This window comes from Patagioenas fasciata, chromosome 1 (assembly GCF_037038585.1).
Source record: "Patagioenas fasciata isolate bPatFas1 chromosome 1, bPatFas1.hap1, whole genome shotgun sequence".
In the NCBI taxonomy this organism is placed as follows: domain Eukaryota; kingdom Metazoa; phylum Chordata; class Aves; order Columbiformes; family Columbidae; genus Patagioenas; species Patagioenas fasciata.
Genome location: NC_092520.1, coordinates 143,191,161 through 143,215,856, shown reverse-complemented (window position 1 = coordinate 143,215,856; position 24,696 = coordinate 143,191,161). Strand labels below are relative to the sequence as shown.

The following is a 24,696-nucleotide window of genomic DNA, read 5'->3' as shown; positions in this document are numbered from 1 at the left end:
GAGTACCACTAAAATCAAGAGTTAGTGCAGTAAATTCATCACAAAAGGTAGTCTATAGCATATGTCATGCTCCCTTATTTCCTCAATAAAACTATTTTACTGGTGCTTCCAAAATGTGAACTGAACTGATAAATTACATGTAGTGATGCCCAAATCTCAATACCAAACAAAACCAGGTTTGGTGGTGTTTCGTTTGTTTATTGGTTGGTGGGTTTTTATGGTACTTATATCCATATTTATAAACTTCAGGACTGTAATAAAAATACAAGCCGAGAAACTACTATTTCATAGTAACCAAAACTTCCTAATCAGCCAGGAAACAGATGAAGAGATGACTGATTCCTGTGCCTCACAGGGTAATTAAAACAGCAAAGACAACCTCTCGTAAGTGGAAAGGAAAAGAAAGCTTTATGCATCCAAAAGGGATCACGTTCAACATTCACAGCATTGTAACATCAGCCTATTGTGAAGTCTGGTGCAGCTTTGGAAAAAAAAAAAAATTTGAATGTGGGATGGCAGTTACAGAAAGAAGACAAGGAAACTCTAAAGTTCATGTTGAGGTTACAACAATGAAAACCAACACAGAACACTAATGAAATTCCTTGTTACAGTAATGGAAAATACATGTCACTTGTATCTGACACCAGTAAAAGTGGAAAGAATTTGGATTAACAGCTCAGATTTGAGCTGGAGAAAAATGTATTCAGAAAGGTAGACATTCTTCCACATATGGTGGTCTTGCCCCCAGCAATCAATAACACTGGTAAAAAGCAGGAAATGCAGATAAACTCCCTTCCTGTAATACAGGGTACAATATGTCTTCTAAGCCCTTTTTAATATTAAATTATCCACATCAGAAGGTGGTTATTTTAGTAACAGTTTTCTTAAGACTGAGTACCTCAAACAAGTTGAGTTCTTCACCACTTAGTAAACTAGCAACAAACATTTTTGGTTGATACAGGGCTCTTCACTTAGATAAGAATGATATATTTAATAACACAGGCAAAAAAATCTCTGAATATTTCAGAATATTTTGCAACTACTAGGACCTCAACATGCCATCTCTTACTAAAACATCTGAATCCAAGTTGGAGAACAGAATAAAATGTTGTCATGACTCCCAGATTCCTTTTTCTAGAAGCTAGGCCACATTGCCTCCCATCTTTATAGGCCTCAACATGTATACCCAGAAAAAGAAATGATGAGGCTGATTGAGATCACTGAAGAAAGCAATGACATTCTCTGACTTCAGAGGTCTATAAACTAGGGCATTTGCTCAACAGATGCTGAGGATATTCTTGAAGAAAGAAAGCACCTGCAAATCCCAGAAGAACACTCTTCTGTTTTACAGAGAAGGTAACATGCTAAGGACCACCTGCAACATCCACCACACAGTTGTAATCGTCACCCCCCCTTCCCCCATTATATGGTTCACACTGGTGTTTACAGAAATTACTCCTCACAGTGAGGACTGCCACACAATAAACCTTCCAGGTAGGTACTACATCAGGCCATTCTGAAAACTGACAAGTCTAAAAAGCCCACAACAGCACAAAATGCTCTCTGATGAACACCAAGTTTAATTCAAGCCTGCCACGTGTACAATAACTACTACTCAGCCCATTGGACCAGGAAAGAAGTCACAGAAACCCCTGAGAACTCTTCCGTATAAAGGTCAATAACTTCTTTTAGATTTCTGTCTGGCTTAAAATGAGTATTTTTCCATGAGCTGTTCATCTCAAAACAGGCACATTAAATATCGATGCTACAGATGCAGTTTCAACACTTAAAATTACTGTGAGTTTGAAAAAGGTCTGGAAATGGCTGTTTGACAATGGCGTGCTGAGCTTTCCTTTAAAAAGGGCTGGAGGCTTGTGCTGTGCTGCAATGGTAACAGGATTCAACACCAAATAGGGTTCAAAAACACAGCTTAGAGTCAAGGACAGGCCAACAAGCCTCTAAGTTGGTACTGACTGTTTGGAAACGTATGCAGAGCCAGCTTGTTTTAATTTTGAATCTTAGAAGTCATCTAGTCATCTTTTTTTCTCTCTTCCCCCTCCACTATAAATCAATTAATTTAATTTCTAGTGCTATCCTACATCTTATTTTAAAACACTATAAACTTCACAAAAATAATCCTCCTCCCACAGTCTCTTATCTACTCCAAAATGCCCAAGTCCTGTTCTTGCTTTTGGCAAGTATATGTCGCAAAAAATCATTATTCTACAGACATTTTCACATTGGCAGAAGTCAATGTGTTTTACATTTAGGTATATTCAAAGTTTGGTCAAAGTTTCAGCCTATGATTCATGAGAACATAACAATATATAGATTGATCTTTATATTCCTTTATCTCTTAGACCATAATTATGGTAATCCTCCACATGACGCAGGCCAATAATGCACTAGAAGGGAAGCATGACATTGTGCATATGTCAGCCTTCTCCTACTCGTTGAGGATATCCAGAAAATCAATATGTGAAGATATCTTTACGTAGTATGAAATTTAAATATAAACTGGAAGCTGTTTAATATAAAACCTAAAGAAAACCAGAAAAATAGCTCATGCAGTATTAAAATTACCTTTCATATGAAACATTGACTGTACCTAAGCGCATCTAAGTTCCTTGCAAGGGAAAACTCTCTATGCATTGCATGATCAAGGCTTCAGATGATATTGGTCAAACTGGAGAAGTCACAAGGAATGACTGGATCATTTGTATCAATTGCCAAAAATTGGTCAGGTGGAAAGGAGAATACGAACAGGACAAGAGGGAACGTTAACTTGTTGCCTATAAAGAGGCAACACAACAGAACAAAGCTTTGTATTATTCTCTAACAACAAATGAATCACAATGTTATAAAAATAATTCAGGATTTTACAAACCATACTGCATTAGGCATGCACCTCCAGCCTCACAGAAAAAAAATCCTGATGCCAATCCCTTATTAGTCATATTAGTAATATATAACTCACACCACTTAGAGATCTCAAGATTATTTCTTGTCTCTAGCACTTCGATGAAAACCTTGGCACTTCATTAAAGATTCATGGTTGCCACAGAGCTGAAGACTAACATAAAATCTGTATGAGACCAGGACTAGAAACAGTTACCTTATGTGTCACAACAGACACTTCTAAAGACAATCTTAAACCACAGACACTCTTCTACTCAAATTATTCACTATACTAGTTAGGTAGATATTTCAGTTCCACAACAAAACCTAGGCTTTTAAAACAGTTCGGTGAGAAAGTCCATTTTAAGTTTTAGTGGTGACTTTTACAGTGCCATACCTAGATAAAACTAACCAACTAAAGGGCTCAGTTCTGCAACACCTTGAATCTTTGTAATTATCTAGAAAAGCACTAAACCATACAGATAGCTACAGTATTAGATTAGCCCCATCTAAACAGTGAAACAATGAAGAGATTCACAGTTCAGTTTGCAGAAGGAGCTCACCACATCAAAGCATCCAGATCCAAAAAGGCTCCTCTCTTTTTGGTCAACTCTAAACCAAGAATCTCTTTCATTTTAGGCTTACGTTTATCATTAGGAGAATATAATAATCATAGTTATGCAGGTTTCTAATGAAGAAATCAAAGTGGTTTATTTATCTCCTCCCTCTCTCAACAGCATATGTAGATAAATGTGGGATGCTCTTCACTGCAAGTAACTCCAAATCCTGCCATTCCAGAAAGAATGTAATTACTTTAAAAAGTTAAACTAATCCTGAAGAAAAAGAACAGATAAGGTCACGCAGTCTTTCTAAAAAGATCTAATTGTTAAATAAAACGAGGTATTTATCTTTGGTTTTAAATTTTCTATTTTATAACCACTACAGCAAGAAGACTAAATTAAGGAGCTGATTGGTGACAATTTGATCTATGGATGCTGGCATTGTTTTCTAACTGGATTCTAATTGGATTCATTGCACATCTTGCTCCAGTGAAAAAGATAATGGAAAACTGAATCCTGAAGAAGTCAAATCTTGTTCATGCTTTCAGGCAGAATAGTCTTCCACTTAAGGAGCTAGTCTCATGTAAAACAATCTGGCTTAGACATATATATAAAAAAATCCAAGCTACATTAAACTCATTAAATAGTATCCAGATCTTTTACTTGCTACTTTTATTAACTTTACCTGTAGAAGCTCTTTTTGTTTCCTGTTCTCCCAAAAAACTTCCCTTCTCAACTCTGCATTGACAAAAACCAATACAATTACATTACAGGAAGAAGTGTTGCCACCTCAAATAAAGAAAAGGCATGCAAAAGAAATTTCCCTCATAAATTCTTGACCTCATTAGAGTGATTCCATTTAGATAAAAAGAAGCCAGTACCAAAGACAATTCTGTATTTAATTTTTTTCCCCCACATAAACACGAGAATAACCTTACCAAGGAAACACACATATTCCGAGATTAATATCACATCATTAGGTCCATCAGCATCCCCAGTATGTAAAATGTCCTTGGCATAGAGTATGGATTGCTTTCCTTACCTTATGGAATCAGTTTTGCTTTTAACAGGCTGATTAAAAGACACATCTCAAAAATACACTTGTGCATATTCACTATTCTGCAAGGCACAGAGATCTCTCAGTGTGTATCAAACTGTCCCAGCATACTAATTGTATTTCTGGACAAAGCAAGCAGGTAGAAATAAACTACCTATCAGTAGTTAAAGACAGCAAAACCAATGCAACCAAACCCAAGCTAAGTGCTTTGTTCTTACTGGGTTAGGCTTAACCTTGCTTTCAGAAACATCACAATTTTTCCCTTCAGGATTCCTCTCAAACAGGACAGTATGATCTCAGCACACCCGTGTTCTGCCACCTGGCTGCTCCTCCAACTGCAAGAAGTGTAGTCCATGTGTCGCAGCTCACTGTTCCCAGCAATGCCGCACCCTTTGGGAATGGTTTTCGCAGGATCGAACACCCAGGCAATTCAGATTCCCTCATTTGATCTCAGAGGTAATAGTGAATCAAAGTGAATTGTGAATAAAGACTGTAATTAAGCATTGTCAAGCTTTCTACTTTCTTTCAATTCTGTATTTGCTAACTCCAGAAAGATTACATGATTGGAGTCTACATAGCATGGAGGGTGCTGGTCTCTTCTCCCAAGTAGAAAGTGATAGGACAAGAGGAAATGGCATCAAGTTGCACCAGGGGAGGTTTAGATTGGATATTAGGAAACATTCCTTTATGGAAAGGGTTGTCAAGCACTGGAACAGGCTGCTCAGGGAAGTGGTTGAGTCACCATCCCTGGAGGTGTTTAAAAGACATAGATGAGGCTCTTAGGGATGAGGTTTAGTGCTGGAGTTAGGTTATGGTTGGACTTGATGATCTTAAGGGTCTCTTCCAACCAAAATGATTCTATCATTCTAATTCCTCTCTTGTCACAGGAGAGGAAGGGAAACAATGCAGAGCAAGGCCTACAATATTCTATTGCTTTTTCAAGTATTGAAGACATTCGCAATTATTAGGCTGGTGCAAAAGCAATTGCAGTTTCAGACTGTAAATTTTAAATCATTGTAACTAGGCTCAAACACATCTTTATTAGTCAAAATAGGAACTATTATAATCAACACATTTTTGTCAACGAGAAATGTTTGTTTATTCCTGTAGCCTAAAAATCCATGCTTCAGGATTCAATGAACTCTTGGAAAGCATTCTCTGCATCCTGCTGGTTGTGGTAGTGTTTTCCCTGCAAAAAGTTGTTGAGATGCTTGAAGAAGTGGTAGTCCGTTGGCAAGAGGTCAGGTGAATATGGCAGATGAGGCAAAACTTTGTAGCCCAATTCACTCAACTTTGGAAGTGTTGGTTGTGTGATACGCAGTTGGGAGTTGTCATGGAGAGAAGAACTGGGCCCTTTCTGTTGACCAGTGCCGGCTGCAGGCATCGCAGCTTTCAGTGCATCTCATCGACTCCTGAGCAGAGTTTTCAGATGAAATGGATTTGCCCGGATTCGGAAAGCTGAAGTGGATCAAAGTGGCAGCAGACTGCCCAGCAGTGACCATGACCTTTTTTTGGTGTAAATTTGGATTTGGGAAGTGCTTTGGAGGTTCTTCTCAGTCCAGCCACTGATTGGGTCATTGCCAGTCGTTGTATGCAAACCACTTTTTGTCACACGTCACAACCCAATTGAGAAATGGTTCATTGTTTTGAGCAGCATAAGAGAAAATGACACTTCAAAATGACAATCTATTTTCTTTTCAGTCAGCTCATGAGGCACCCACTTATCGAGCTTTTTCACCTTTCCAATTTGCTTCAAATGCTGAATGACTGTAGAATGGTCGACAACTTCTCGTGCAGCTCTTGATTCTTGGGCATTAAAGAGGATCAGCTTCAATGACTGCCCTCAGTAGGCCACTATCAACTTCTGATGGCCAACCACTACACTCCTCATCTTCAAGGCTTTTGTCTTTTTTGTGAAACTTCTTGACCCACCACTGCACTGTACGTTCGTTAGCAGTTCCTAGGCCAAATGCGTTGTTGATGTTGCAAGTTGTCTTTGCTGCTTTACGACTCATTTTGAACTCGAATAAGAAAATTGCTTGAATTTGGTTTTCACCTAACATCATTTCCACAGTCTAAAATCAATATAAAATTAACAGCAAATAATAAGTCAGCAGCAAAAAAGCCCATAAAGCAAGAAAAGTGCATTAAAATGATGTATAACATCACCATATTTCTTTAAGAATGTATCCAATATCAAATGGCAAATTTCAACAACGCAAAAACTGCAGTTACTTTTGCACCAACCTAATAAATGAGTTTAAGTATTTTAAATAAGTCATACTGCATAAACGCCTCACAAGATAAACAACAGTTTTAGAGAAAGATAATCAGGTTGTGCAGAGCAGTGCCATCTGTCACAGTAAGACTGAGATTAGTCATCTCATCTTCCAGCAAATATTATTGCAAATTAACAAAGAAATGAGGGTGCATATCAATTGCTATGACCTATTTTTTGTTTCATTTCTACAACAAAGGATTATATCTTCTATGCTTTGTTCATTAGGTTTCTTTCATAAGGTTTATCCATTATTAAAATGGTTTTACTATACTAAACCAGCAGAAAGAGCTGGGCTGAGTCCATCACTTCCTACCTCTAAAACTGAAAGTAGAAAGTAAGCACGTAAAACCTTGTGGCACGAAAACAGTAAAAATTCTGCCCAGATAATAAAACTGAGGTGTTTAGAAGGCAAGACAAACAAGATGAGGGGAGTACGGAGGAATTTTCACTTTTTCCTTTTTATAAGTTCACTCATCAACCACCAGCCAAAACCTCCACTCCTTGATCAGCCTGAGAACCCACCTCCACCTTTCCAGTATATTTAATAAAAAGATACAATGCATCTTTGCGAAGGAGGCCCAAGAATCAAAATACAAAACACAGGACTGCCCCACATGTATGACAATAACTCTTGACAGCTCTTCTTCCTGCAGAGAGAGAAAGCACAGGAGAACTGCACATCTATCACAGGCTCTTGGCAGGTTCATCGTGGAACTGGTTCAACAGTTGGTGTCCGAAGTACAGCAATTTTATTTCTTGTCTTCATCCGAGAGTGCATGCAACTCTGGACATGCATGTACCCAGTATTTATCAATCCAAAACAAACATTTTATTGGATGCTTTTCTTATAAATACCAACCCATCCAGCCTCACAAAACATTGAAGTGGGCAATAAGCCTGGTAAGACCCACTTTAATAACAGCATCTTAGCTTACAGCTTAAATGTCTGCCCAAGCTCTTATATCTTAAGAACTTTATCACAATAGTGTAAACAAAACTATGAGGTAAAAAAGATGTAAAGAATGCATTCCTAATGCTAAAAGAGTACAAGCTAAAAAATGCTTTCTGAAAACAAAGAATGGTTGTAAACAGAAAGTGAAGAAGCAACAAAGCACTGGTAAGATTTTTTCTGTTCAAAAGCATTACAAGATTTTTCACCGCTGCCAACAAACCAGTCTACTAATTCCCTGCAATTATTGTTCTTATAGCAGGTGGAGACCATAGATGGAAATGGAGAAGCAGGCTCTGCAGAGCCATTATACCCCCAGTCCAGGCATTCGCTGCTACTTTAACTCTGTCACTAGCATCCCATGCAGTAGGGCTGCACCATTGTACTCCAGAGACACATACTGCTGGCTCTAGACCTACCTCCCAGAGGACAAGCAGGTTGTCACTTGACTCTCAAAGAAGCTCCTGGAGACAGTGATACAATTCTGTTCACTCCAAGGGCTTAGCCCAAGCCACCGTTTGATCCCCAAGTCTTTGGGGACTATGTTTTCAGAACAAGTCAGGCAGACCAACAGAAAGAATTAAGGTTATATTACAAAAATAGGGGTTTTACTTTTTTATTGTTTAGTATTAGTAGTGTGCTATTACTCCATTTGCTAATGTATTATCATTGTTACTGGGAAAAGAGCTCTACTAGGACTGGAAATTACAGAAAAATATTAGAGAAAACAAGTATGAAAGCCTCAGTTCATTAAACAATCAGAATACTAACAATGCTGTTCAGGATCCTTTGGTAAGTGACCCGCAGTCCTGTCACGCCAGGTAACCAGCTAAACTGAACAGCTGTTGCCTACAATTCATACGGTAAGTCACACAAAAGCAAAGGTCAATGGTAAAGCCCAAGGTCTACCAGATGTGTTGGTCAGTTGGTTTGTTACATAAAAAACAAACTAGCCTGTATGATTTTACTTTTGGCTGAATATAGAAAGTAAATTCTGCGTAAACCAAATAATGGATATAAAATAAGACCTCTATTGTGAGATACTACTCTGAAGAGAGATGTGGGAACCCAGGAACTAACCCTATTTACATTCATTTCTAGGTCTGACACATGTACCACTTTGAACAATTTGTTCCGATCTCCAAACTTCAGTTTTCTTATCTGTGCAATGATAGGGGCTGCTTGCCCTGTCCTCGCAAGCACATGTTTATGTATGGAAGCTGCCTTAAAAATTACAAGTGCATTTACTAGAACTAATTTAAACGTATGAAATAAACTGAAGGTACAGACAGGACATCATAACATTGGTATTTCTGAAGTTTCAACAGAACTCAAATAGCGTTCCATGATATCACACACAAGAATCTAAGTAATTTTCAAGACAGTATAAAGTAATAATATGTGCAGGCAGTTTAAGGCAAGTTAATACCCAGCTTCCATTGAAAACACTAAGCCTGCATGCCTAACTGCTCCAGGGGCCTTTGAAAATCCCTGCAAAAATTAACAATAAGCAGTAAATCAACCCTTTCAAAATGAAAGCAACCCCCTCACCTCCATTATCATAAGGTATTCCACAAAAATGTGTTTCACTTACATAAACATATATTACATCATAACAGGTAAGAGACAGAGCTACGCAAGAGTAATTAAGAGGATGAATAATATTTTCCAGAAATATTAAAATCCTCTGTTATATACCATAATATGAATGGGGAAAGGAAGGATCATTACTCTATTTCCCATTTATAGGACCCTATTATTATAATTTGTTAGACAAAGAGGGTAGCATTCTTCAGATTTTCCATTTCTCTACCCTCCAGATGAAAAAAACCAAAAATGACAATGATGAAAATATCCTGCTGCCATTATAAAAGCCTAACTTGATAAGCACTGCAGCAACTAAAATCAGATTTGATGGCCTCAGTAGAAAATATTAGAATTATAAAATATCTCAAGCTGAAAGGGACCTATAAGGACCATTGAGTCCAACTCCAAAATGAAGTAATCACAAAACCAGAATTTAGTAAATAGACGCTTCTAACAGAGATTGATTTTTCATTATTCAGTGTCTTGATAGCTCATCATATTTAACTTGCTGCAGGGAAACCAATATTAATTACTGTATTTTTGGTACTTGCTGACATTGAGCACCATAGAGAGAATCAAAATACTCCATTATATCCTTTAGCCCTTCTTCAATATAGTATTCCTTCTATGTTTTTCATCTTCTAGCTTAAAAATTGCTTCATTGATAGTAGTTGAAAACTTTGATTTAAATTAATAAAGAAAGGAAAACAACTCCAAATTTCCCTGTTCAAAGTAATTAACAAATATCAATAACAAAAGCTACTTAAGACCATTTCCTTCCAAGACAAAGCTGCCATAAGGAAAGACACTTCTATGAGAAAAGAAAGATATGAGAATCAACAGCAGTTTTCTCTTCAAGAAACTCACAAGGAAGAGCCAGAGAAACAAAAAGCTTCCATGAAGCTGAGGCTACTGTAATACACTATGTCATTGCTCAGCTCAAATGAGAAATGTAACCTACTTGGTTTTTGGGAAGTGCTCAGATGAACCATAACACAACATTATTTCATGACTGCTTTTCTTGCTGAAATTATATTAGTCTAACAATGCTTGGAGGAAAGTCATATTTTTTATCACACTAAGAAAAAGGGTTTCATAGTAAAAAACATGCTGTAATTCCCTCTTTTTCCTCATTGTGGAAACAAAACTAATTTTCTATATAGGAATTCTAAACATAAAGTTCAAAGTGATTTGATGGAAGCAGACCTACATTTTTAAAGTGGCAAGAAAAAATGTAAGGTCTGGGAGAGGGGAAAAGCCCTAGAGACTAATTCAAAGATGAAAAGTTGACACAACAATTCTTATCCAGTTCTCTTCAAAGTGAAGTTGAAGTTTGGTCTCAGACATTTTCTTGTCAAAGAAAGTCCAATGTGAAAACAATAAAGAAATTAGGCACTGGCTTGCAGTCTATAGGACTGAAGAAAAAGGTAGACAGACACGCGTTACATTGTTATCAAAAAGTTAACATACCTTTTATAGTCACTCAAAACCAGTAAATATATATATATTTAAAAAATATCTCTCCTTTACAAGACCAATTCTCTTTGTTGATCAACAATATATTTTAATCAGTAAAGTTATGGTCAGGCATATATATCTGTTCACATACCAGAGTTCTGCCAGAAAAACGTGTAAACTTACCTTGTCTTGGTTTTCCTTATTTTTGTAACACAAATTTCCAATCAAACGAATGAGATGAGATTTAAAACCCACAGCGGGATGTGAAATTTCTTCCAGCCCTGTCATAACATGTGTGGCAGTGAAAATATTTACAGCCTGCTTCCCAGCAAGATGAGTTAATCTCAAGGTATCTACAGAAAACAAGAAGAATGTAACGAATTACTACACAAAAATTAGTATCACTTTGCACAGAGACTTACTACTAATTGTTAGGTTCAAATTTAATCAACATAACTTCAGATATTCAGCAATATGTCAAAAGAACTTGGAAAGTTTTCTTAAGACATTTTAATTTCTTCATTTGTGCTAGTATAAGTATACAAGGCTGTCCCAAGGCCAAAAGGTATTTTTTCATTCTTTGTACGCACTTCTATAGTATCTGAAGTCTGGTGCTATTGGTCTCTGCTTGACGAGTCCGAATTTGTAGGCTGTTGATGATTCTGGCACCATAAATACATTTCTAAATACAAGGATTCTAGAAAACTCCCTTTATTTCAAACTTGTCACAGCAACACATAGTAATCCCAGAATCACTTTCTTTTCTCTTCTCCTTCTGTTCCTAGCTCTTTAGTATGAGAACGGATTTTGAGTACATCTACCACTTTCAGACACCTTTACAAATCCTTCAGCACCACAATCTCATCAACTGAGAAATACTAAAGTTTCTGTATGGTAAATGCTAGTCCACAGCAACTAGGATTTTTTTTTTACAGTACTCCAGAGAGAAATTAGGGAGAGGTGAAACTAAAATCTATGAAAACAACATTCCACAAAGAGACCACACCCAGAACAAGAGCTGAAATCACATGAACACCTGGGAGCCCGTACAGCTGAGAAGCCAACTCACTAAAGGCTGTACCTATATTTAAAAACAAAGATGTATTTTTCCTCTAAGCAACCTGTAATAGTAATAAATGGCCTGGCATGCCCTTGTCCCAAGATGCTTCATGCAACTTACACAGGAACAATAAAGATGTGGCAAAATCAGGCCATAGCACAGGGCGGTAACGAAGCCCTATGCTCCTTCTGCTCTAAATGTAACAATATCCCTGGTGGCATGGGCCATAGATCTCCTGGATTTAAACTAGAAGAAACTTCACAGGTCCTCATATTATAATTTCACTCCCAGATGGCTGATACAGGAGAACAAAAACATCTCTGTGCTGATAAAGAGGTAACCACATTTTTGATAGTTTTTAAAAAACATGAAACTACAATAAGGTCTGGAGGCATCCCGTATTAGAGGTATGATGTATAATTGTTCGTATTTTAAACCAGGATAAACCAATTGATCTCCTGATTGCCCCTAAAAAAGTCATAATAAAATAGCTTTTAACACAATCTTCTTTCATAGAAATTTGTTTGCTTTTGTAAATTCATAAAAATTGGCAGCGTCTGACATCCTTCTCAGAGCATTCACTTTGTATGCTTCCTTGCCTTATAGCAGGGGTGTCGAACTCATTTTCACTGGGGGCCACTGTTTATACAGTCCTAAAATTACACTCGGTCCCTTGAAGGCAATCGCAAGGCTGATGTGGGCCCTAGTGAAAATGAGTTTGACACCCCTGCCTTAGAGTCTTTGTATTTTGCCACACACAAACACCCAAGAGGGAATTCTGTGGTCTTCCCAAACCTTTCGCCTGCCCTTAAGAGGGAACCCTGAATAAGGATTGAAAACAACAACCACTAATAAGAAAAACACACACACACAAAAAAAAAGGTAAAAAAAAAAGTATTAAATTTTGATTACAGTGCAGAAAAAAATGCAACAAGCAATGCACCCATCTGGAAAGAGAGGTACAGGAAAAGGTAAAAGAAAAGCAGCCACCTTCCATGCATGATGCCAATCCAGAGAGAACAGTGCTCCTCTCAAACATTGCACATCAGCACAACACAGCAACTGCTCCAAGGATGTCACCCATGCTCTCAACCAAAGGACATCTCAGTCTGCCATTCTCTCATTATCCCAAAGAACAATTCTTCCAAAATGCCCTTGAATTCAAAAGACCATTTACCTGCCTGGTGATATTCCCCAAACACTGTGCAATCAAGCTGTTAACAGTACTAAAGATATTATTAACACTGCAGTATTGCTGTCTAACTTAATCCAATAATTACTGAAAATGGCAAAACACACTCCTTAGTTGATACTTAAAAGATCATTCAGATTTTCCCACATCTTCCAGTCTTTTAGTTATTTCCAATAGGAAATTTCTCATTATATAAAGTGAGAAAAAGAATTGTTTCATCAAAAGATCTATTAAATAAAAATATTTTGTGCGGTCTATGCTTATTCTTCTGGTCTTCAGAACTAAATATTGAAGGTCAATATCAATAAAGCTTTTCACCCTTGTCGCCAATCCAGGATTAAAGGAGTCTTGTAGCCAAAAGGTAGTCTTAAAGAGAAACTATACGAGTTGATAAATACCTGTTGGCTGAGAGCGTGTGGGGAAATACGTACAATGCACACGGTAGCAATGTCCTAGCCTGCACCCATTTTATTAGCCTGGAGACAGCCCTGGAGAAAAGTCAGTCTGCGCACAGCCAGAGAAAGGAGGATGGACCTACAGGCTGCTGAACTCAACTGATCTGCACCTCTTCAAAATTCCTATCAAAGTTGAAAGACTTATGCAAGCACTCAGACGATACAATGCATAACCTGGAGTTTCCTCAAAACACGCACACACAAAATAGATCTTGTTAGTCACCTTATTGTAAGCAATAAAACTATGAGCCTGTCATCAAAAATAGATGTTTGCTTGTTTTAGGAGTGGGGTTTTGTTTGTTTCTTTGTTTCTTGTTGTTGTTTTTGGTAGGTTTGTTGATTTGTTTGGTTTGGGTTTTGTTGTTGTTGTTGGTTGTTTTTTAGTCATAGTTAACAGCTGAGTCAGCCTTTTGTTTGTTTTAAGCCAAAATATCACATATTTCTCTTTAAAATCCATAAACTTTTACAATTTTCTCAGAAAATGGTGGGATACATCAGTCTCAAAGCGCTAAGATTCAGGTCAGCATACATATATGTCCTCTTCCTTCCTCCCCAAGTATATAGCGACTCTCTGGACCATCCTGGCTTAATTTTCTTTGTGTACAGCCCTTCACTTTTTTGTTACCAGAAGAAAACTTCTTTCAAACTGACCTTTAAAAGTCACTGAAGTTGGTTAAGAACATTCAAACTGTACTTAGTTTCAGTTTTCATGAATTCAGAAAAGAGAAGGGAACAGGCAAGGAGAAGTCCTTTTTCTACTGCTTGAGGAAATTCTTCCACACACATTCAGAAGAACATAGGAAGCAGCTGCCCTTTGCACAACTCTTACTGTATAAATAACACCTTGCTGACAGTTGAATCAAGGCTCTGTTGGTTAATAGGAGCTAACAGAGTAAGTAGAGAAGCAGAAAAATTCCAGGTACAAATTAAATATTTGAAAATGTAGATTAACTCAATCTCCTATGTATTTATTTTATTAAAAGGTCAGAATCATAATTACCACCAACCGTGGAAAAACATGTTTTCATTCACAGAGCAACACGATTTGGAGCAAGCCAACAGTTAATAAACTCTGTGGCTTTTCACTCACCTATGGCTGTTTCCAGCAAACCAGGCAAAGCCTGTAGATGTTCCAGCTGTCTGTTGTTTGATGTCATTTCACAAAGAACATCAAGAAGACGAATTGTAACCAGTGCTTCCTGTAAAGGAAAATTACATTTCTGAAAATGGCTTATGAAGCATAAGAACGTAAAGCTGACGATCTAAACAGAGGACAGGAACTCTCAGCACCTCAGGTTCTCTGTGGACCTTCTCAACTGCCAAGAATAAATTTATATACATCTTTCTACAATAACGATAATGTATTAGACAGCAATAACTTATTTTCTACAGTCAAACAGTGTCATATGTGCCCTGAAAATTCATGGGGAAACCAAAACTGAGCCATAAGGGATAAAATTTTAACAAAAACACAGTAGCTTCCAAAAGCAGAAATGCAGAAAATTACTAGCTGAGAAAATTATTTCTGTATAAATGTTTTCTTTGAGTTTATTCAGTAGGAGCGTCCCACTTTAAAGACACAAACACTGCCTGCAAGACACCAATTTGTTATCCGCAGGAATTCTGTAAAGTTCTGTGGTCAAATGAACTTTGGCTGCGAGAATTTACATTATTCTTGGGTAAATAGGATTGGGATCATAGATGCAGCATTTTGGTTAGGTATGAGACAGACAATTTTATTTGCATATTATTTATTCAGCCAGAGAACTATTTTTTCCTCACAGACTATGTTGATGCATGCTTATAATGACAATCCAGCACTTAGAGAAACTACCTTCAGAGCGTGTGGCATAATTTGGAACACCACATATTGCTCAAGAACCAGACTGTGACTGCAAGATGATTCCACACAAGGTGTGGTACATAAACTGCAAGTAGCCTTGAAAAGGCTCAGACACAGGTCACAGTAACTATTCCTGTTTTGTCTGGTCCAAGAGAAAGAGACATTTACTTACCACAGTATAATATTTTTTAAATCAATATAACGTAATCAAAATAATCAACAATAGTGTTCAGTCATTAAGTACTACAATTAATTCTTTGCTCCTTCCTATGCTCCTTGAAGACAACAAATTAGTACAGGGTCCAGGTCCTATTTCCATATTTTCATCTGCTGTTATTCAATAAGTTATTCAATAAATTGCTTCCAACAGCACAAAACCAGCCCCTGAATACATTAGTGATTGCCTTGTTATAAAGTAAGAATACCCCAAGCGTATTTCACAGACAGTAAGGAGGTATTTAAAATTTTTAAGCCATTTTGCATTGTTGTAAGATGGCAGCTTGACCAAAAGCCTCTTCAGCTCATACACTTAACATCTACCTTTGCATATGAAACCGTTATGTGCTTTATAACCGTAAAGCAAACAAGTATCAATATGTAACTATACATCACACCAGTAAGGTACAACTACCCTTGCTGCCTGTACGAACTCCATTACCAGTGTACATAATGCAAGCTCTGTAGCAGTGGATACTACAAGGTGTGGCTTTTCCTTTCTCAGCCTCACCTTTTTTAGCCCCCCTCCCCACTTTTTGATTTTTTATGCCTTTCTTCACTGTCCTCTACATATTTCTTCCAGGGCTTTATATTGCCGTCTCTCTCTCATCCCACCATCTGGCTTAGTTCAGCAACTGTTCCACATAGGTTTGAAGAGGGGAGCAGATTCTTTAAAGAGCACAAGAGATCCCCCAAATTCTCATCTACACCTGAAATTTGATACTTTAAAACCAACCTGTTTAGACATCTAGGTTTTGGGTTGTTTGCTGCTTCCCCTCCCCCCCCCCCAACTTTCCATATTTTTTTGCCTTCCACCTGGACAAAAGACAAGGAACAAAGCAGAATACTTCATTTCCAAGTTCAGCAACAAGATGCTGTTTGAACTCCAAAATATTTTGAAATCTGACCATCTTGATATGGACTTAATCTGAAAAGTAAACAAGGAAATAACTGAAGAGTTTTTAAATAAACATATTTTGAGAGACACTCAGAAAATATGTTCTTCATAATGAGATGAAATAAGAACTTAAATTCCAGAGAAGGGTTTTATTTTGCAAGTATGGTTGAATGTTAGTGAAAGCAAACTGATGTTGAAGTCAGGTTTATAATGGAAAAGCTATTTTAGACCTTGGTTTAAGCACTGCAGAAGCATATGATTAGCTTTTCATTGGTTTGAGATGGAAGCTACACGACCTGAGGTTCCTTTGGGAAAATAGGCAGTGTCTACATATAATAAATTTAAACAGTGGATGGGACACCCTGACAACATTTTAGGAGTCAGGCCAGTTCAAGGACTGTTCCCAAAAAGCAGTTTTCAAATGTGGCCTCCCAGTTTTGGAGGCTAAGACAGCTTACCAGTACAGACACTGCCTGACCAAGGCTCTTGGCTACAGGGCCACAGAAGTCCAGGCAGAGTTTAATTTAATATCACAGACATTGCCTAAAGCATTTTTAATGACAGAGTCAACTGAAAAAAAAATGTAATTGTGCATGTGAAGCAAAACTCTTAGGCAAAAAATAAAATATTTACATAATTGAGAAGAAATTGGTGCCAATTTCGGTCATTTCTAGTATGAAAATAAAGTTCTAGAAATTTAAGCTGGAATTTCTCTTTTCCCATGGTAAACATATGTTATAAATAAATATATACACACAATATGCATGTACACACACTTTTTAAAAACTATTCTTGTCATTGCTCTCCACTTATTCAACTACTATGACTTCTGTTTTGCGTTCATTAAATGATCCACATTTCCCAAGCAGTGATATTCAACTTCCCGTACGATGTGTTCATGTGAGAAAAGGATAAAAGCAGGGCAAGTTATACAGTAATATTCTCAATACAGCTGTCCCAGCACCTTCAAGTTGGACAGAGACCTTCTGCAATGTAAGGAACATTTAACGAAGAACTGTTGTTTTTACATAACTGAGGACCTGGTGTCTGACCCCAGCAGGGGAGAAGGACCGAGAGACATCAGACTATGAATTCTTAATGTAATACACAGTCTCTTCCCGGAATATGTACTGACACCTGTATACATATCAATACCTGTATTGATAAGTTAATTTAGGGGGACGTGTAGCCAAAGTACCAGGAATACATATCTTAAATAGATTGATAAGGGGAAGGGTATTGTGTGCGTAGGGATAGTCTGTAAACCCTGAAGTACCCAACCAATGGGGAACCGGGGAGGGAAATTGCGGCCGGGATTTTGGGGAGATATAAGCAGGGGCTTTTTGCCCTATTAGGTGTGCCTACCTTTAGGTAGAACACCTGGTCTTGCAAAATCGCTATTAAAATACGCTTTGCTGAGAGATCCTGCCTGGGCCTATTATATTTGCAAAATAATTGTTTCCTACATGCAAGGTGCAAACAAAGGGGTTTTTTCCAAGAACTAAAACCACATAATACTTGGAAAGTAACCATGCAGGATTAAAAAAAAAATATATATAAAAAGGGGTTAGGTGGGAAGGGAAAAAAGACACAACAGAGAGAAAAGGAGGAGTGGAAGCAAAATGCCATTGTCTCAGTAGATGTCCTCTTACTGTCAAGACAATACCTTTTTCAGAAGTACTCAAGTTTTCTACCATAACTTAGACTAAGCAGTTGGGGAGGTGCTTCTTGGACAGTTAAGAAGAGATTGCTGTGTAGTTGTTATCACCTCCTCATCAAGTGTTTTTTGATATCTTTACGTAACACCTCTCAACTTACATTTAAAATTCTTGTGCCTAGTTAAACAAACAAAATCAACAAGTAAAGCACTGTGTAACATTATCATATAAATGCATTTAAAGATGAGTATTTTTTCACTTTGATAGTAAATTAGCTATGATAGCCATTCTCAAGAGTTTCTACAAATGAAACTTACAGGTTAGTTTTGTTTTAACAATAAAATCCTTCTGACTACACGTATATTGGTTAACATAATTTCAACATACCACTATGGTCACTTGCTAAGAGAGAAGCCAGATGTGACTTTTTTAAAAAAAATCCTTTTATGATATTAAGAAAATACGTTAATTAGACTTTTGAAACTAAGGATAATTAAACAGTGAGAATCAGTGATGAATTATGTGTTTGAGTAAAACAGATTCTCAGGCTTTTAGTTTTCTGGCTAATTGTCTTTAAAAAAAAAAAAAACAAAACCAAACAAAAACACAACACAAACGAACACAAAAAACAAACAGCAACAACAACAAACCACCACAAACCAAACAGAAACAACTCTCACGCAAATTAGCTGAAAACATTAAAACTTTATCTGTATGAGAGGGATCAAGAACTGACACCAATATGACCTGGCACTTTCTGCTCACAACATGATGACCTAACAGCACAAATAAGGTCACTACAAGTTATGATGCAAGTTGCTTCCTGTATTTTCAAAGGCATCATCAGGTCTTCAAGCACTGGCTGAAAGTAAGAGGGAAAGCAGTAGACCTCTACCCTTAGATGGTCTAAACCTCCTTACTGCACTACATGGTGTGGCGAGTAGCCAGCAACTCTTGGATACTTCATAAAGATGAAATGAAATCAGGCCATCCAGGACCCAGCTCTGTATCATGGGTTCGCAAAGTGCAACCCACAAGCCATCTGTGACCCATAAAAGCCTTCCTCTTTAGTTTGCAAATGGACTTCACAGAATCACAGAATGGCTCGAGATCATCCAGTCCAACCCACATGCTAAAGCAGGTTCACCCACAGCAGATCACACAGGAATGTGTCCAGGCAGGTTTTGAATGTCTCCAGAGAAGGAGACTCCACAGCCTCTGGGCAGCCTCTCCCAGTGCTCTGGCACCCTCAAAGGAAAGAAGTGACTCCTCATGTTTGGACTTCATTGTGGCCATCCTCAACAGAACCAGTTCATTAAGCCTGAAGCAATAACAGATTTCGTCCAAGTGGACTGGAGTCGGGGCAAGTGTCTGGGTGCTCAGGAGACAGGAGCTGTATGCCACTGAGAGCCCAGCAAGCTCTGCAGCTTGATGCTGTGGATGCAGATCGTCCCAGGATTGGTGTCTTGTCAGAGCCATGCAAGGTCCTCCGGAGAGCCCCAAATCACTGGGATATGGGGAAGAGTCAGGAACAAAAGTCCTCGCTCACGGGGAGGATCACTAGACATTTCAGACAGCTCCTCTGCACTGACCCAATCACACACACACACTCCACAGCTGCCCATAATTGGAACTTACTGTTCCAGGTCCTAAACACATCAGAACACCTTTATTACAAATAGCCAAATGTATTTTCAAAGAACTAGTATTTGAGACCTTAATGATGTATTAATTGCCAAGTTTATGATCATTTAAGTAAAAACAAACAAACAAACAAAAAACAACACCACAACACCACCAACACCACCACCAACAAAACCAACCAAACAAACCCACCCCCCAAGTTTTACTGATATTAGTACTATTAGGAAAAAAACCCCACACAAACAAACAAACAAAAAAATAAACACAAAAACAGAACAAACAAAACAAACAAACAAAAACCTCAAACCAAACCACCATCACAACACAACCCCCACATTTACACCATTTTTGTGGGGAAATACAATTCACAACCCAAATAAATTGTAGAAGTGACCCTTACTAGCAACACAACAAAACATCCAAACATGTGACAACCTGAACATTTTCTAAATTTTGAGATCTTTAACAATGCAATAGATTTATTTCTGTCTCAAAGTACGGTATTCTTTGTCAACCCCAAATTAAAAGCAAAATGAGGCTGCTGTCTCTCAGACTCTGTTGAAAACTCTGTCACTGTTTTCCTAATACAAGGTAAACCGTACACAAGGACCGCTTGAGTAATAGTGGCAATGAAGACTCACTTCAGACTCTAGTACTATAACGTTTTTTATCAGTCATACCTCGTCTTCTGCATCTGCTGCTGAAGTTAACTTGAGCACAGCTTCACATTTCTCTTGGAAACAGCCTGCAAGGAAGTTGGCATGTCTCATGAACACATTCATTTCTTCACTGGTAACTGGGTTCTTCTCACTTATTTTGGCCATCATCAGCTCTAACAAAGTAACTCTAGAATCAGAAAACAACTTGTTAAGCAAATTCACCAAGCCGTATAGCATAACATGTAGAATAAGCAGATACAGCTGCTAAACATTATATACACAATTGGAATGCTAGTGACAGAGGTGATTTTTAAAAATTAAGAAGTTTCAAGAACATTGAAAATCAGTTCCTGTTCACTGGTTTATTTCTGCAAACTATTAATTTAATTCATCGTTCAATTAATACAATCTGGCCAGACAGTCAAGTCAATATTTTTCTCAAGCCTATTTCAATTTCTAATTTCTTATGGCCTAACACAACATTACTGTGACTACATGCTCCGCATGTCTAAAATTTCCACCAAAACAGCTCTTAAAAGCTGTTGTTAAGTTCAGCAAAATAAACTTGGACTATTTGACAGCTTCCTTTTGAAAATACCAGCTTTTCATAGCCCTTGCCTTGCACACAGTCTTTAACTAATTCTCCTCCCCAACCCCAAGCCCATTCTGAGCAGGAACAGGGGAAATAAAACTTGATATGCACACTCAGTTCCTTACAGCTGTTTTATAATTGCCACTGGATGGACCACAGTAAATCCAAGCCAATTACTCATGTACCCAGCAAGAGTTACTCAGTGTATTAAACCAGCAAGTAAGTGGATACATAACGAAGTCTCTCTATAAAATCTACCTGGGTCATTTATTTTAACAGCTTTAAAGTAATTTTATTTCAGATCTCCCTTTATGTTGTTAGGGCAAACTGGGGGTATTTTGTGGAAGCAGGACTCTCACATGGCAGAGATCCTCCTGCAGGCTCCCAGGTCAACCCCAGCGCAGAGGAGCACATGGGTTAGCGAAGTCCCACTGTAATTCTCTCAGCCTGAAAGAGCACTATTTATTGAATGAATTCAAGAGCAGGCTCAGGGTTTTCTTTCAGTAAAATATTTGCAATTCAGATGGAAGGACTGACATTTAAACATGTGGAATAATTCAAATGCTTTTTCTTTTTTTTCTTTTTTTAATTTACCAAGCAGGTTGCCACAAGGGGAAGAGAAATGTCTTTTTCTGTGGAAAAAGCATGGTCACTGCTTTATTAACCTCCAGGAACCAAGCCCTATTAATCATGTAACAGCTACTCAGTTCTTGCCAAACTCAACCCTCAATGTCATTAATACGGCTACATTAAACAATTATCCGAGCAAGGACAAAAAGCTTTTCAACACGGCAGCACAGAAAAGCACCCAACACCATTTGGGAAAGGGTGGACGGCAGACAGAAGGCTGTCAAACACTGGTAACCTCCCTCACAGGCTTTGCTTATGTATGTGACACAGCACCTAACACCGAGCAGTCATTCTGTTTGTTCTGCAGGTCACACCTGGGTACAACACACTCACCCATCTCCAAACTATTGAAGTCCAGTCACCCAACAACCCTAACTGAAGGAAGCCTTTCAGATTGGGCATGCTACACGAAAATCAAGTTAACTACACAAACACGCCATTCATTCCCAAGACAGGACTGGATGTTACATGCCAGTTTTTACCAAGTTTAGAGCCTTTCAAGTATATGCTCAACTAAGAACACAGGCTGCTCACAGACTTTATGATTATGGGAATTATTCCAATAAAATACTACAACAGAATTCCAGTCAGCTATTGTTGCACCAACAGTCCAAATAATACACGTTTAACAACAACATGGAATTCTTCTGTAAAGAAGTTGGAGGGTCACCACATACTTGCATAAAATGTATTTGTGAGGTGAAATTGTTGCCAATAGGGGAACTTTTTACATTACTCTTCCTCTTGCAATATAATTGGGTGGCCTTTTAGACAATCATAATCCTCTTGGCGAAATAAGAGTGACATTAAAACACCACCTGTATGTAATTTCCTGTTTTCTGTTCTCTTTAAGCATTCATGTCAAAACCATTTTCCTGAGTTTTCTTCCAGGCACAGTCATTCAGGACATGTCCATCTTTCCCCTGAATTTCAAGCAAGTCTTGCCATTCAGCCAACAATTTCCTGAGAGCAACACTTTTTGTTCTGGTGCAAGTTCCCTTACACTCCTTTCTTCTATTGTTTCTCTCAGTTTTTTTTCCAAGACTCATCCGAATTCTTCCAAGTTACTTCTCCCACACAATGCAATTTTCTCATTTCTTTTAAAAGATCGCACAACTGTTCACCCATTCAGATAACAGAGTTTACTCCTACTTGTCCACCTATAGCTAAGTACAACAGATATGACAACTGTTAATACCAGTTTTAGTATGCCTCATCATGAATTTTTGTACCACTGAGTTCAATATCTAAAATCTAATGTTGTATATTATATTTATGATTATATTTCTAGTTGGAAATGATCGTGCTGTGTCATCTTTGCTTCCTTAGGCACCGCTTAGGAAGACCTTTTGTCAATCTCTTGCCTTTTTTTTTCCCCCTAGTCAAATTTAATCCAGTTCTTCATGAAGCTCATCAAATTGGCAAGAACTTAGAACAACTAATATGAAGTATTTGCAGTCATCTGTAAAACACATCGCTGTCTCCTACAGTCTGCAAATAAATCAGAGAATTGAAGTGCAATTTAAATCTGGAAGCTCGTTATTGCAAAAGTCCTTCTAAGCCTGTTTAAAAGTAGTATTGTAAAATTCTATCAATTTCATTATTGTCAAACAATTTTTGTATAAAGCACACCTGGTTTAAAACCTATTAGCAAGTGCAAGACACTTGGGACATTTTTTCTCTGCAACTGGGACTTCTCTTTCCTGAAATGTTTCACTGACAGCAATGGTTCTAAGACAAATTAGGTCTGTCCTTGAAATTTTCCAATTCTTTCATCTTCAAATGATACTTGTAAGCATCCTATTAAATGAAAAATTGGCAACTTTGTGAAGAACTACAATCCAACACTCCCTTCAGCTATTCTGTGTCTGTGAGCATTATCAAGAACAAAAACCTACCACAATGTCAGCATTAGCAGCCCTGTAGCTGACATAAGCAAGAAGCGGTGTCACTAACACTACTTGAGTGCCCGTTGACCTGCTGGTAATTCGACCAACGGTTTCATCATTCACTGAGAACACCTCACATGAAACAACACAAAATTCAAAACTAAAGATGCAAGTAGTTGAGCTTCTTAAAAACACCTGAAGCCATTCAGTTCCATTTCTGTTGCTGTTACTAAAAGCAAGGCCCCTTCTTAAAAGGGACAACATGGAGGTATTCATCTTGAAGATTTTACAAGGTAATTAAGACTATCAAAGCATTAACTTACATTGTCCATGCTCAAGGCTAACTCAGATTAAAGCAAAGCAAGATTTTTCTAAATACATCTGCCAAACACTTGTACACATGTGCTGGGAAATCTCAGATCTGGCAAAGAATTCAAGAATCTATAATCTTTTGGCTCAATACCATAGCCATATGTTTCTGCAATAATCACTTGCAGAGAAACAGCAGGCATTGTCACATCATCATACACTTTCTAAAGCCAGAATACCATTAAAAAAGCTGATCATAGTATTACAGTATTTATTTCAGGCCATTTGCAAACTCAGACATGCAACACTGAAGTGCTTACATTTGTCTAGAAATGAAAGAGAAAGCTGTTCAGAAGTCAGAAATTCATCTTCTAATTGAAAATTTAGATTCCAGATCCACTTCTGCAACAAGAACTACTTCATGGCACACACCATGGCCACAGTATCACAAATGCACTACGTTTCAATTACAGGAAATATTTTGAATAGTGTGAATGCTGTGAATAGTGCAAATAACTGCGGTTACACAACTGCATACACTTTGGTTATCTAAGGCAACTGCCAACTTTAAGACTCACCACTAACGTATGTATTCGCAAGCTTTCTCGGCATAGTAAATTTTGTTTCAGTAAATACATATAAAGTAAGTGTATTCAATGTGTATGACAGAGAATACTGTAACTGAGAGTTACCATATATTCATGAGCTCAAGCTGCTTTCCCCAGACACCTCAATACCACATCTGTCCTGTTCTTCATTTATATGACTTAGTCAGCCTTATTGGACACCCAATGCGGCAACTCTTGCGGTGAAGGCTCCTTGTCTCGTTTTGAAACAATGAATTCCCTGTGCTTTGGTTTA

General features: G+C 37.8%; 1 protein-coding gene across 1 annotated transcript in view; it reads right to left on the bottom strand.

Moving 5' to 3' along the window:
- The window catches only part of ATXN10 (ataxin 10), a 102,490-nt gene that overhangs the window by 35,781 nt on the left and 42,013 nt on the right, over positions 1-24,696 (bottom strand). The window contains exons 7-9 of the mRNA XM_065843324.2: positions 20,437-20,602; positions 14,588-14,696; positions 10,974-11,143 (exon numbers count right to left, since the gene is read on the bottom strand). Coding sequence (XP_065699396.2) covers positions 10,974-11,143; positions 14,588-14,696; positions 20,437-20,602 — 445 coding nt within the window. The remainder of the gene's footprint in view (positions 1-10,973; positions 11,144-14,587; positions 14,697-20,436; positions 20,603-24,696) is intronic.